Consider the following 15809-nt stretch of genomic DNA (forward strand, 5'->3'; position numbering starts at 1 on the left):
ATCATCGTTAGCTCGCTATAAATGATCGAAACGCATCGGGGTTGAAAGAGGAGCGCGGAAACGGCCGGAAAATTTTCGCCAAGTGACGTTACTCGAGCGAATATTCTCAATTATTATGCATTAAATGAAGATGAGAAAGTATCACGGAACACTTTGCTAGAAAACCGCGCGGCGTGTATGGATCGTTGTACAAGAGTCCCTTTGTGTACAACGTCGCGTGCCGTCACGGTGGCAAATTTCCGTGCTGACGTGCCTGGCGCGTCGGTTATACGAGTTGTTTATACGAGCAATAATTTATTACTTACCCCTACGACGCGCCGGATCGTTAATATCATAGACGTCAGAACGCTGGAAGATGGAGAATGCAACGGAATTGTATCGTGCTTAAGCGAAAAGACGCGCGATACTTCAACCGGCATCTCTCGCCCGCTTTAATCATTTTATCGCATCTGAGCATCGTGTGCCTCTGTGTGTGTGTGAATGTTGAGGAGCTTGGAAAATACTATTGGAAAAGATAGCGTTCGATCGCTGAGATTGGGAACGTGCTTCGGAGAAGGGGAATTCGTATTAATTCGACGGTGAAATGACGTTTGTTTGACAAGATGATTGATAGATACTTCTCGATAGTTAAAGGAGGTTTAAAGGGAAAAATAGAACTTGAAGTAGGTTCACGTAGGTTACGTAGGTTTTACCGAATTTTTGTAATTAGTGTTGCAGGGTTTAACCCTTTGCACTCGAAGGCCCTTTTTTCTATAAGTAAGTAGCAAAAATTAATGTAATTTTTATTAGAAGTTGGTTCTTTCAAACTATTTCACCGCTGAGGCCTCCAAACATGTAGTGAACAATTCACGGAGGTCCATAGACCTGCTGTCTTGGAAAATATCATCCTTAGAGTTGTCTCCAATGGTAAATATAATGTCGCTTCTTAGTCACCTCTCGGGTGCAAAGGATTAATAGCACATTACTTTCTTTTTGTAACGAAGACCTCCAAACATGTAGTGAACAATTCTTGGAAAATATCATCCTTAGAGATGTCTCCAATGGTAAATATAATGTCGCTTCTTAGTCACCTCTCGGGTGCAAAGGATTAATAGCACATTACTTTCTTTTTGTAACGAAGAATTCTTTAAAGATCCTTAAAATTCTTCCTTCTTAAAATATTTCCCGAAATTTCGAACGCTTTTATGAGAATTCTAGGGTACCTTTGTCGGATGACAATGCCTTTAGTAATTGTTCAACTTTCGATCATTGTGAGTCACAATGTTTTCGAGGCTGTCTTAACCTTTGATTAGGAAGGACTTCGTCATCATAGCCTTACTCGTCCACGGTAAGGGCTTGAGGGAAACGATCATTCGTATCCCTTCCCCTCATCGTGGATACGCTATAAGTATATCCCCAAAATCCAGAAAAACCAAATCTTGTACTAGCAGTAATAGACCGAATAGCCTTACTCGTCCACGGTAAGGGCTTGAGGGAAACGATCATCCGTATCCCTTCCCCTCATCGTGGATACGCTATAAGTATATCCCCAAAATCCAGAAAAACCAAATCTTGTACTAGCAGTAATAGACCGAACGTTCATCTAAAGCAACGTGACCGTGTGTCTTACATGGAACCCAACAGCTTGTAACGTGGTAGCACTCACTTTTGTCCCACGCTGTGTAGTCGGGGCCACGATATAGCGAGGTCGTAAATTGAACTCTCAAGAATCGGCACCGATTGATGTTGCGGCACTCAACGCCATGTGTTGCAGTCTGTTTGAGGGTTCCAATAATAAACGAACGGTAGCATATGATTTGGTATTTCAAGTAGAAAATGGTATTTCATTGACAAACGGAAAATATGTTGATATTAAGCTACACAACCTTTTTGCACTTTCTATCTGTATATAACACGAGTGCTAAAGGCCTCGACAAGACCTTTACCTGTAACTGTACTTCCAAAAGCGGCTTCTCCCAGGGAGAAAAACCCTAATTTGTCCCAGCTGAATTCTTCTGTACATATCTGCTCGTATTTCGGTCAACTTTTGGCCAGCTGAAACATGTTTACTTTGACGCCTGACCGATTCTACGACCTCGCTATATCGTGGCCTCGACTACACCTAGCGAAGGTGGATAGGCAATTGATTGTGGATAGGCGGAAAAGGAAAGGTTAGGATGCTTCGTCCTGGGCCTCCTAGTGGACTCGTCAGTAAGGCTACCTAGGAGACCTGTGTCTTAGATGTGGGAGGGACTGGAAGGACTTTTTTTTTTCTCTCTTCTCTTGTGTGGTTGTTATGCGGTGCCCGGGGCAGTTGGGTGCCTTATTACCCGCTTGTGACCTGGAAAACTTGATGTGAGTATGTGCATATTTTTGGGTCATTTATAAATTGACTGGAAGGACTCAGGCCAGAAGTTGTATATATACAAATAGGAGCCTTTATGAGGACTAGCGAGAACTTGTGGTTAGTTCGTCCTTCTGGTGGTAGAGCGTAGGAGGCTCGCTGCAGTAGTATAATTTCTTTCTTTCATTCCATTAAACTAGTTCTATCAATTCCGTTCGTCCCTTTCGAGATTCCGTTAAACAACCGTTTGCAGCGTAGAAATAAACCGATCAGCCCGATCCGAGCCCAAAATGAAATCCTGTAACTTGCAAGAGCCAGAGGAAGAACCTATAGCGGGCCATAATTTTCAATTCGACCTGGTCCGTAAATTCCGCGTAGCCATCAAACCGATACAGAAGAACCGCTGAGCAAGAGGTACAGCGAACAGCGAGCAGAGGCCGTTATCGTGCGACATAAATTCACGAAGGGAAGGACTCGTTAGCCGTGGCATTCTTGCTATCGATTCCCGCGGTCCACACCGAAGAAAGTTAAATTTCTCAGAGGAGACAGCCGGAAAATGCGAGCAGAAGCTGGTCAGAGCTCCCTGTTGGTTCGTGTCGCGCAACGAAACGAGTTCGAAAGCCCTTTTACCGAATAAAAGTTGACGCGAGCAGAGCAGCCAAGGTTCTCCCCGCCCCGCCGGCGAACGGTGGCTTGCGGAACAGGCCAGCCGGAAAAGTTGAAATTATAAAAATTTCAAATTTCCAAACGGCTGACAGACGACAAGACGACGACGATTCACGGTCGCCTGGGATCGCCACAGTGGCGTTTTTTCCCCCACGGTGAAACTTCCACGTTCTCTGCAACTTCCACCCGTGGAAAATTGGAAACCGTTGGAAAATATTGTTTTCCCGATGACCGTGTAACCAACGAAATGTTTTCTCGTGGTAATTCCTCTGGTATCAGCTGTTAGCGTGCTTGTGGTTTTTTCGTTGAGTTAAAAAGAAGTTGGAGGCGCAGCCGATCGGCCAGAGGAAATTGTTGTACACCGACGTTATCTGTTATTCGAAATTGCGCTGTAGATTTAAGCGTTAGTCTTCGATTCTCATTTTGTAAATACCCGAAATTTCGATAACGACTTTGTTCTTGTCAAGATGACCTGCCCTTGGTATACCAAACCCTTACAAATCCTAATCTCCACTCCTCAAGATACGAACACATATTATTCGTCCTTCCTGAAAAATCAGAGATTAGTCCCGTTACGCAGGCAGCTCAATTAAAGTACCGAATAGTCCGCTACTTTGTCAACGTATCCCCGTTCCGTGGTTCTTGTACGGTTGTCACTTAATAAACAACAAGTACACAGAATACAATAAAATCATAAACCCATAGAACACTCATATCCAACCTTAATTTCAAGACCCAAAGAAATTCTTTTCTTGTCATAATCCCGGTTACTTTCATCACGCTTCTTTCCTTCCAGGATTTCCCCCATATTCCTCCAGCTTACAAGTCTCTTCCAGCCTTACCTTATCCTTCTACCGGCTTTTCTAATATCCAATTACGTATCCGTATTTTTGGTTCCTTCTTTTCACCTCTTTCGACACCCAATCAATCACCACGCACATCATCCACATTAAATATTCCGCCACGCAAACGTTCTGAGACATTATTATAGATATACTTGAACCCTTTCCTGACCGAATAATTTTTTATTTATCTGCCGATCGTCGAAATGGTTAACGCGAATTACTGCGTTTTCATCGTCAGAATTTTGTTCGAGTACTCAAGCGAGACATATGCGTTCCACTGGTCACGAAAGGGTTAAGATGAAAATGTAGGAAAATGTTAACGCGTACGTTTTCGTTCTGCTTGCAGGACCCTCGTTTTGGGGTCTGATAAACCCCCAGTGGTATCTGTGCACCAAAGGAAGGAGACAGAGTCCTATCAACATCGAACCTGACAAGCTTCTCTTCGACCGCCACTTGAGACCCGTGTTGGTCGACAAACACAAGGTAATTTATCCAGCATTCCTCCTCTCTCTCTCTCTTTTTATTCCTCGTTGCAGTACTTTAACTTCAGAGTGTCTCCGTATATTCAAGAGTAAAGAAGGATTGAATACTTGATCGTGGTAATTCGAAAGTTCTGATTGCCACGCTTTGCTTTTTTCTTTAACGAAGACAAACGAACTTCGGTAGAATTTGTACTTTATATTAGTTCTCTCAAAATTTGAAATTATTTGCTAGTTGAACATATTTCGTAGATTCGACGTGAAAATTGCAGGAAAAAATTGCTCGGGGAAACGATTCCAGGATAAAAGTCAGAGATAAACATGAGAAAACAGGAGTATTGAAAAATGTAATTCAAATAAGTACCTTGTCACATGCGTAACAGACGTCGCTTGGGTTGTTCGGCCGTACCGACGAGCCGAACAATACATTCAGGAGTATTGAAAAATGTAATTCAAATAAGTACCTTGTCACATGCGTAACAGACGTCGCTTGGGTTGTTCTGCCGTACCGACGAGCCGAACAATACATCGGTATTCCCGATAGACCAGTACATCCTAAAAAGCGAGGTCTTAGCCGGCACGAAAATTATTTTACGACACCCAAAGACTCGATGCCTCTCACACCTGAACACCACATCACCTAAGATAATAAACAGACCTCCAACAAGCAATATAACAAATGTAAGAACAAATTCCCCACTTTCACACCACCACCAGACACACCCCAAGCACGCCCAAAAAACCAATCACCACACACTTCCACCACCAATCACAACGCACACGTAGTTTATAAAATAGCGAACACCACACGACACATCACAATTCTCCTACAAGTAAGCTCAGACATTTCGCGCTCTGTACACGTTCTCAAATACATAGTTTAACAACAAGTTGTTGTGCGTTAACTATCAATCTACCGTGCACTACCTGAGTCCCTTATCTCGGATAGATTCCTTAGATGGTTTGACTCGAAAAGATTAACGTTCCGCGACCAGCCTATTGCGATTCGTAACAACCTATTAACGATGTTTCGACAGAAACGAACGTAGCAATCCATAAATTATTGTTCTCAATAATTCAGCCTATTCGGACCACTCCTGTGACCATTAAAGAAAGAAACAAAAATGAAAAGTTTCCCATTAATTAAGAAACAAACGGTCTGTTCCCACTGCAGTTTCTGTTAACGAATTATTGTCTGCAAAGAAAATTCTAGTGATGCTTCAGCCTCCGTATTCCCATCTAAAAGCTCGTCGTACAATTGAAAACATTTGAAAGGCTGTGACCGGTCAAATGAACGCTCTAGAGGATGAACATTTCCTGAAGACTCTGATTCTTAAAAATGTAACCTAGAATAACTTTTATGAATTTAGTCTCGTTGTTTTTGGAGCAGGCTTTTGTTTCAAAAGATCTCCTAGATGTGAAGAAAGAGAATAGAAGAGAGATATTGATGTAGGGGTTTGAGGCGAATAAGTGGGTTGTTTCACGGTTTTTAGGAAATAATAATGTATACGTACACCACCGGCCAAAAATTTGGGATCGCTAGGCTGCGGATTTTTATGCAAATTTATATTTTTGAGAATACAGTAAGAAAAGTAGAACTCCGGTAGGAAATTATTTCACCTATCAGGTATTATAAAAAGCACTGTAATTTGAATATTTTCTCGTATTACGTGCATTCTGTGCAATATTGCACCTTTAAAGTTCCTAAAAATGCGTAAAAATCCGCAGCCTAATGATCACTGTGCAATGCAAGTTACACAAAAATTTCCCGACAAAAGTAAGCAACTTTAAGAATTTTTTCATGAATTTTTTACCATTCAGTTCAATCGAAGTTCAGTTCAACGTCAGATTTAATATGAATATAAATTTTCAGGTGATTCCAAACTTTTGATCGGTAGTGTACGTATATATTTAAATGAATATACCATAATGGTGGTTATACAGTCTCTCAGTTTTTCTCACAATACTCAATTTTCCCACTTTCGACTCTGTTCTCTATACTGTCTCGCACGTGCTTCTTTCGCCCTCACTTATCCTCACACCCCAACATTCTTTCTCTAATTCTCTATTCCTTGCACTCTAGGCATACATTCTCAACGGACATTCAGTCACGTCCACAAGAATCTTTGGACCTCACGCCCATCAAATTAATTCTACATTTTCGACTTACGTTTTCATGTACAATCATCCCCTTCCTCGGTTTTACCATCAATACTAGAACACCCTGTGTTAGGATGTGCTCGTGGTAGTTGCAACCAACTTTCGAGCTTTGTCGAATTTAGCACGTGGTGTGCCGACTAAATCTAATAGGTTCGTCTTCGAAGGACCACCTCCGTGATTAGGAGGACAAAGCAACTATTGCTAATGATCTAAACTTCTAAAGGGAGCGACTCGTCGCGTGGTCAGATGACTTCTCGTTGTTCCCTTCCGCGAAAGGTCCCACGACACCTCCGTGCGAGGATGCACCGCGGGGGTGAGGCCCTCGGATAGGTTGAGTACATTTTTCGATAGTGATGGGGAAGGGTGGTTGGCGAAAACTATTGGTTAAAATCATAGGTGGGAAAAAGTACACGAAAATGCCACCCCCCAAACCATAGGTCACTCTCAGGTACCAAGCGTACCCTTGAGTGACGCACACGGGAATTCCGAGTGCCTCGAACAATGACCGTAGCAGACAATAACGTTAAGACGCGCTTCGGCTCTGGTGACCATATGAATGCAAAAATGTGCAAGTGAAAAAAGGGGCGAAGATTCTAAGTCGAAAACAAGTTCTTAGATTGAAAGACTACGATTGAGCAAAGGCGAAAAATATATACAATAGAACTACATGCTAAGAAATCTAAGGGTCGGACGACTGACATACCTGTCGAGGATTAAATACCCTGTATACCAAAATAATACGTAAAGTTTATATGTTAGTCGAAGAGAAGAAGCAAAAAAGGCTCCGTTTAGAGCTGTGTGTCGAAACTACTTATCGCGTATCGAACCAAACTAAATAAATAAACAAATAGACAGCAGTAAACATCGTTTAGTTGAGCGCGCTGTGGATATACAAAGTGGGGGGAGGGGGAAGGTTCGAATGAAAATTAACATTTTTCGGATGATTTATTTCGCCGGGTAGACTCGTATCGCGTATGGTGGTGTATTCAGTTTTCCGTGGCTATTCCCGGAGCTGTCGCCGGCTAGTAATGGATTTCGAATTCACCCCGGCCTCCACTTTCTCCCCGTCCATTTTTCACCGAGGCTGAGAGTTCGTTAATTCGATAATAAATCCATTAATTACCGGTTTGCCTATTTAACGTTGATACCCTCAAGGCTCGAAACAGTAATCTTCCATTAAGTAAACATTCATTTAGCCTGTTGTCTCCCTGTATAATGGAAACTCGATGATAGTGTGTCCGTTCTGGGACTCGATATTCATTTTACCGAGTATTTCCGGATATAAATGTGAAATGTGGAAGGTTCGAGTATCTGATAGAAGTTCCAATCAGGGTGATTGATAATTAAGAGATTTGCGAAAGAAGTGATAATTGTTCCAGGTATGGTCATTTTAATTGAAAATTCGTGGTGATCGATCGTTACGAGATTCTTAGTCAGTCAGTTTTGTAAATTTTGGGGTTGGTACAATTTTGACGTGGAAGATTATAATTGAAAAGGACAAACAATTCTTGCGAAGCAATTTTAATTGAAAATTAATTTTTTGCTTTTATACAAACTGTTGCTTAATTTATGGAGTTATTATGCTATGCGAGATCCAAGAGTTATCACTCTATGCTGAAACGTTCAATTCAGATTGACCAAAGGCCATTACTACTGTAAGTTGAAGCTACAAAATCACGTTGTTTCAATTTTTTCCTGTTGTCTGCATGCGGAGTTTACCGAATATAGTATAAGTACATCTAAAACTACTGAGAAAGTGATGTCAATTCCACTGGTCGACGAAGACATCAAGGAACAATGGTAAGAAGATCCCAGATTCGAATTCCAGATAGAACTTCTCAGAAATCCCTTATTACTCAATTTGTCTAGCCACAATCCGACTCTGGTTTCAGCTAAAAGCTGTTCATCTCAATCGCAACTTCTCACCTCAAACAAACTGCTTACAAAGTTCATGTATATTACAAGTTCATTAGATACACGAAAGTATCTTTAAAAAAAAAAAAACAATAAGAATCTAATATATCTAAATTATAAGAAAAAAATCATTCTTGTGACTTACAAGTCTGATTTTATTTAGTGTTATACTACTGCATTACAATGATTATTATATCATTACCAGCCAATTTCTTTGTAATAATTATCGATTTTTGTTTCTACATATGTAATTTTGTAATTTTTCTTCTCATAAACGAAGAAATATCGAGTTCTAGAGGGTCAATTTAAAAATGAAAAAATATGCTCAAGCCATTATTAATTTTTGTTTCGACATATGTAATTTCGTAATTTTTCTTCTCATAAACGAAGAGATATCGAGTTCCAGAGGGTCAGTTTAAAAAAAAAAATGTGCCCAAGCCAATTTCTTTATAATAACTACTAACTTTTTCCTCTCCCATGCAAATGTAAAACTGTAATCAACTGTAACTTTTGTTCTCAAGAACAAAAAAGGAATCAGGTTAGAAACAGTTAAATTGAAAAAAAAATATCGAATCTTTGAATAAAGTAAGAATTAGGCGAACAGTATAATTCCAAACTTTCAGAACACCTTGCACAAATGAAATAAATACAAGCTGAACAAAACCGGTAGAAGAAAAATGTCGCAGCTAAACAAATTACTTAGGTTCGAAAAAATGAGGAGAAAATCAAACTCGTCATCGAACGAGAAAAAAAAAATATCAATAACAACGATCGACGTACGCCTTGACAGACAGAGAGGATCGATCGACGGCAGCGGTGACCGGGGCTAAATGAAAAAAAAAGGAGTGATCATTGATTTGGCAGATGCGGCGATAACAACGGGAACCGGGCGTATATTCGCGGGGATCGGTTTCGCCGTCATTCGTTTCCCTTCCGTTTTTTGTTCGTCTGGTCGTGCTGGTTTTATCGAGCCGCCGCGTGTGGAAATTAACGCGGCGCGGCCGATTTACGCGGGCACATTTTCCCCCCGTGGTGGAAATTGATACGCGTCGACGCGCGAGCGCACGCCGCGACGAGTCACGTGAATATTGTAAATCTCGTCGTTGGCGACTTGCGAACATCGACGCGTCGCCTCGTGATTAATCGTCGAACGGTAATTAATGGGACGATTAAAGAGAGGGGCAGCGTACGTGTATATACCGGCGCCGTTAGAGAGCGTGTACGATTTTATTTCCCGGAGAATATATTTTCATATTCGTCCCTCGCTCGACTTGCGCGGAAAGAGGAGTATGACGAGGGAAAATAGTGTACTTTGCCGCGTGAATATTTATCGAGAAGGAGATTGAAGCTCCACTTTTTAGACGGGACCGTATTTGCTGGAATCCTTGGAACGGTCGAGCTCTCCTCTTTTCCTCCCCACGACTCGTCCCTCTTCAGACGATGTGGCAATTTGTTTAACGGCTCGACAACGATCGTTTTGCGAACGGGACACTGTGTAGAGGCTGTCGATACGGTTGAGCGAATCGAGTGGGTATTGGTTTTATCTTCTTTTTTTTTCCTCCCTCCCTTTCTCTTCAGAGCGGGATTTTTAACCGTGTGAGGTTAACGTGGTGATTAATAGGGTGAATACTGAGGTGTTTATTTTTCATTCGTCGATACCGACGTTTCTTCGTTTGTGAAAAATTTTAACGGAATCTCTGTGCATCGATTTTCCGATGTATAAGATTTGTATCGGTGGAAAGTTTCATTTGTTGATGTTGGTCACTTGTTGTATCTTTCATTTGTTTCGATGTACAATGGACACTTGTTAACAGGAAGGATGCACTGGTGGGAAGTTTAACCACATCTTCATTGTACACTGTTCGTCAAAAAAAATTGCAACACCTTGAAAATGAAATTTGAAATCTGAAGAGCAAATCTGAAATATTATTTGGGGTATTGAAAGGGAAAAGTGATTAAAATTTGGTTGAAACGGGTCAATTTTTCCTCAGAGTAACGCGGAAAACATGTACGATTTACAGATTTGCGGAACCCTAATTTGTAGTTGTTGCAATTTCTTTTAGGCGTAGTGTAGTTCAGACCTGTCTCCTTGTGACTGTCGCTTATTTTAGTCCATGTCAGACGTTTTAATAGAGGAGTAGTATAAAAACGATGTGGAGATGAAAACAGCAAGTAAAACTCGAGGACTTTCATAACCTTGTAGAGCATTGTGGAAAAGAGTTACAGAAACAAGTAACAATTACTTTGCTAAATAAGGTTACGTTTCAAGGAAGTCCAGATTACTTAAATTTTGTACCATAGATGCGTCCAAAATTTTTCCGATAAGTACCTAGTAGTTTGAGTGGTGTTTGTACGGAGTAGAGTATAAGTTGTCTGATCAATGATCGACTCGTTCTACTTGTGTCACCGTAGATACATTATCGTTCATAAATTGTTGTGCACGCGTTACTCTTTTTACATTGTTAAAAGGTGTTATTATCGTTGAAAGCTATACATCATCGTTCATAAATGTTTCTCCACCCTTAATTCTTTTTACTTTGTTTAAAGGTTTTATTGTTCAATTTAGAGACTTTCTGTAAAATACACTGAAACTTTCGGAAAGTATTCTAACAGTAGATCTTGTGAAGGAATAATACATTTTTGAAGTAAACTATTTTTCTGTATTTATAGTGAAGAATATTCCTATAAAATTTTCAAATTTTCAAATTCTTAAAATAAGGGAGATTTTCAATCAGTAGTTGGTCAAATAACTTTGAATAATGTTGTTCCTTGTTCAGGATGCTTATCTGAATACATATTTTCAGTTGTATTTCTTTAGTCTACGTATTCGATCAAATATTACGAGTCTTGTTTGTCTGACTATACATGTGCTCGTTCTACTTGCAGTTCTGCATATTCTTCACATTTCACTGTATTATTATTTCCTTCCTTCTCGTAATTTATTTGTGAACTTAGTATGATATTCACTGGATCTTGATATATATATGTAAGTCAAATAGCTAATAGTATTAGCATGAAACAGAGAAATGAAACATTATTCTGAGATGTTACATCAACAAGGTGTAGAACGTTCTGCAAGTGGAAATCGTGAATGCGTATTAAGATCGAGTCTTTCACAGAAAACAGCCGAAATCAAGAATCGTCGTGTAACAATATTAATTCAGTATGTCTTTCGACATATCACTCTCCAAATCTGTCTACATTGTGACAGAAATTAAACTGATATTCCTCCTTTTAAACACTCTTGCATAAAATCTTAATGTGAAAATTCATTCCTTCCCACGATCTACTGTTCCAATATTCATAGCCTCAAATTATTGTGCAAAATACGAGTATTTACGAAAATCAAATTAAAATGAATGAAATATTCAAATATTTCTACGAGTAGATAGGAGAAAGAAAATACTATACAAACATAAATATATGGGACAATGATTGTGAGAATATGATAAGAAAAATATCAATCATGCAGAAAGATAGTAGCAACATTTTAGTTCTTGCTATATTCGTAAAAAATAATTTCGCACTTTTCGATCGTTTCATTTGGAAACACCCTACATGAAGCATTACCTTAACACTTCAATCTTTTAAGAGAAGAAAATGATAAAGTGTAAATAACTGACATATTTTTTTACTTGGAAAAGTTTTATTCAAATTTGCAAAATTTTTCTAAGTTCTTCCAAGTATTCTCTGGCGAGAAAAATATTTTTCCAAGGCCTAGATCTCGTATACCGGTGCAATGATCGATCGATTAACATGGCTGTCGTCGAACAATGTTATCCCCGTTGTACGTACAATACATTCCGTCTTAGGTGCGTGGCTTTATCGCGTATTCGCGTGATGTAACACGACACGAGAATTTTACGTCTGCCCGTGGACGCGAAAGTGCAGTTGCGGAAATTGTTTTATGGAAATCGCGGGGCGAGGACCGCTGGTAACCGCTGCGGAATAAACCTCGATACACTTCGACGCAAGCCAGGGAATATTTAGGTGAGACTGACGCGTGCTATTGCCGATTTCCTCAATGAAACACCGAATAGAGTTTGGTTAAATTCGAGAAAATCCAACGGGCCAATATGGAGCTCAAGTATTCGCCACGATCGAAACGAATTCCTGGCTTTTGTCGGGAAGTTCGTGACTGTGTTCGTAATCGAAGCTTACGTTGTTTAAATCAATTTTTTTGGAAATCAGCAGGCGTATAAAGAAATTTACGAAAATTTATTAGGATGATTCTTTGCTGCTTCATACTTTTGCAAAGATTGAGTTGCTTCAATGGTTGGAAAAGAATTTTAAGCAATGAATGGAAACTTCGCGTTCGGGTCTTTTTTGACCCACCGCCTTTTTATATTTTTAGTAATTTTTGCTGTTATCAAGTTTGCGTTCCTTAACATTATTTTAAACGTTTATTGCCTAGGTTCGTATGTCGCGTTGGAAACAAAAATTATTACACATAAGGTCTTAGGTCCTTTTTGACCCAAAAGTCTCAAGTGTACAGTCAAAACGAAGACCGCTCTAGGGTTAAATTAATTATGAAAGTTGCATTTCTTTTTAACTAGTTGGGGCATTTTTAGAAATCTCTTGGGAAATTCTGCAATTTGTCTTCTCATGCCTAATATCACTCACATTTACAAGACTGTCGCATTCTGTTAAATCCTAGAAAGCATTTTTTTAAGAAAAGAACGAAAGATTGAAGTTTCATATTTATAAAATTAATATACACTCGTGGATGCGTTGATGTTTTACAACTTTATAACTCAGCATTTCTGTACACATCTTAATACCTTCGAAACTCAAACAAAACTCCCTAAGCTCGATCAACATTCCCGTCAATCTTTTTGTTTCCACTCGGTACACAAATATTTGATCGACGTAGAGCAAGTGTATAACACTATCCACGTTGAGAACATAAATTGAAAATATTTGTATCATCGATAATTATAAATTGCATTAACGAAATCAGACTTCTTGTTTGCACCAAAATATTGAAAACCAACAATTGAAGAGTACTTGAGCAAAACACTGTAAGTGTCAAAAATCAAATATTTCAGGAGGAAGAAGAAAGTTACTCGACTTTAAATTATTTACAAAATTTGATTTGTTTCTTTAGATAATTATTATCCGTGGATAGTCGTAAATGCGTCGCTCATTTGCCAAACTAGTTAACGAAACAAAAAGTAGAGAAAATTGATGAAATTATGTACATCAAATGAATATTAAAATTAATATGTTTATACTGTTGCATCGAAAAATTACTTAGCTAAATTCTGCTAAGTGTTTGAATTATATTATTACGACGATTTACTTTCGAGTGTAGAGTTAATCACATTGACTTCTGAAATGAATTATTTGCCATTTAACCGCCATAAAAATTTATGTCATTTAATGGTTTGTTTCAAATATAAAAAGATGAGCATCGATCAAGTACTTTGGCACTAAAATTTAAAAAAATACAAAAAGTGGAGTTAACCACCTTGGCCTGTGAAATATTTAAATAAATCATTGTGCACTGACTTTAGTAGAAAAAAAAAAGAAAAAATTTGGCCTGTGAAATATTAAAATAAATAAATAAATTTAAACAAATCATCGTGCACCAAGTTTAGTAAACAAAGAAAAAACGATAAAATTTCGACGTCGCGAGAAGAAAAGAACAAGATTCCCAGAATTGGATTCATCCGGAGCAGCCGTTTCTTGAAAAATAGACAATCTGAAGGAAGTTCGGATCGTTTTTAAATCGGGAGTTCTGCTCACGTACCAGCAATCAGCGTGTCAGCTGAGACGGCCACGTGATTCGTTTCTATCGTATCCGCGACGCGATTCGAGTTAGCACGTCACGCGTAACAAACGAAACGTTCTACCTTTGAGATCGTGGCTCGCGCGCCGCTTTCACGAAAATCGTACAAAGCGCACGTGGCCGGTGTTTCGCGCTTTCCATCCGACGCTCTACGTCGTCACCACGAAGAAATTTCCTTTGTACGACGCGTACTCGCGCCGTAGAACGGAGAACCTTTCGGTTCGAATGGTTATTTTCTGAAGATATGCTTATTCCATGGAATCTTGCACAACGATAGCATCGGTGAATTTCGATTATTTTAACCTCGATTTGTCGAGGATTTTTCAGAAAATTTTCTGGGCATTTGGAATTACAGTAAATTCTCTACAAGAGTCAGTAAGTTTAGATTCTACAAGTGACAGTATAAATGGTCCTACGCCTAGGTCTGCGTCATTGCTGCGCCCATGTTATCTCGCTCGCAGTCAGTCAAGCGTGTAACGCTAAACTAGTCAGTTTCCTTTACGAGATTCCACGGCTCCACAAATCATAATAGAAAAATATAATTTCTTTAATTTTACTTTTTTTCATCTGGAATTTTTTTTAACATGTTGGTGAGATTTTTCTGATGAAAATGATATCAAACACGATATAATTTGAACAACATTTACTTATTAACACGTTCACTATCTGGCGTGACAGTGAATAAGTAAATGTTGTTCAAATTATGTCGTGTTTGATTAAGCATAGGATTATAGTATTATGCTTTATAATTCTTTTTTTTCAATTGAAAATAATGTCTAGCTAGCTATGACGTTCAAAATTTTTAGTTGACAACATTTATTTTATTTTAATTATTCTAAACATTTGAGGCACTCCAGTCACTGATGACCACCATGGCCATATCGAGGAAACAATTTAACGTTAAAACTTATTGAGTGATTAATTTAATTTCATAATATATCGCTTTAGCGAGCCACCGTTTGGTTGCCAATTGTTTATCGCATCCGTGTAAAAAAAAAAAAAAATGTAGGGTCGATTCCACAAGTATCAGTAAAATGTAGGGTCGATTCGACAAGTGTCGGTAAAATGTAGGGTCGACCTACATCCACGTAAAAAAAAAAACAAAAATGTAGGGTCGATTCCACAAGTGTCAGTAAAATGTTGAGTCGGTGGCAGCAGAAAAGCTACTAAACAATTAGAATTAAATGTAACGATAGAAATTATTGCAATAATGCGTAATATCTTTCTCGATTCTAGAATATAAGAAAATCTGAATGAAATACGCGACGAGAATTGGGGAGAAGCATAAGTTAAACGCGTAAAAATATTCAATAATAAACGAACTAGGGATCAAGCTATTATTTCAATACGCGATCCACTGACTCTAGTATTTACTAAAATTCAAAAATTCTCGCATCAATTCCGAAAATAGATTATTAATTACGATAAACTACTGAGACGGTTTAATTTAGGGTGGGCATAGTGCACGCGTTTCAAATCAGCACACAATATACAATAATAAATCAACTAACTACCTAACATGCAATTCACGCAATTACCTTGGATGGTAAATTATTAGTAAACAAAATAGCAAGTCATAAAATAAATTCAATATCAGAGAAAATATATGAAAAATACTGAAAGAAAAATTT

General features: G+C 38.8%; 1 protein-coding gene across 1 annotated transcript in view; it reads left to right on the forward strand.

The window, feature by feature from the left end:
• The window catches only part of LOC108576977 (carbonic anhydrase-related protein 10), a 233343-nt gene that overhangs the window by 121242 nt on the left and 96292 nt on the right, over positions 1 to 15809 (forward strand). Inside the window, exon 3 of the mRNA XM_017940053.1 lies at positions 4181 to 4317. Coding sequence (XP_017795542.1) covers positions 4181 to 4317 — 137 coding nt within the window. The remainder of the gene's footprint in view (positions 1 to 4180; positions 4318 to 15809) is intronic.

Source organism: Habropoda laboriosa, unplaced genomic scaffold (assembly GCF_001263275.1).
Source record: "Habropoda laboriosa isolate 0110345459 unplaced genomic scaffold, ASM126327v1 scaffold440, whole genome shotgun sequence".
Lineage (NCBI taxonomy): Eukaryota > Metazoa > Arthropoda > Insecta > Hymenoptera > Apidae > Habropoda > Habropoda laboriosa.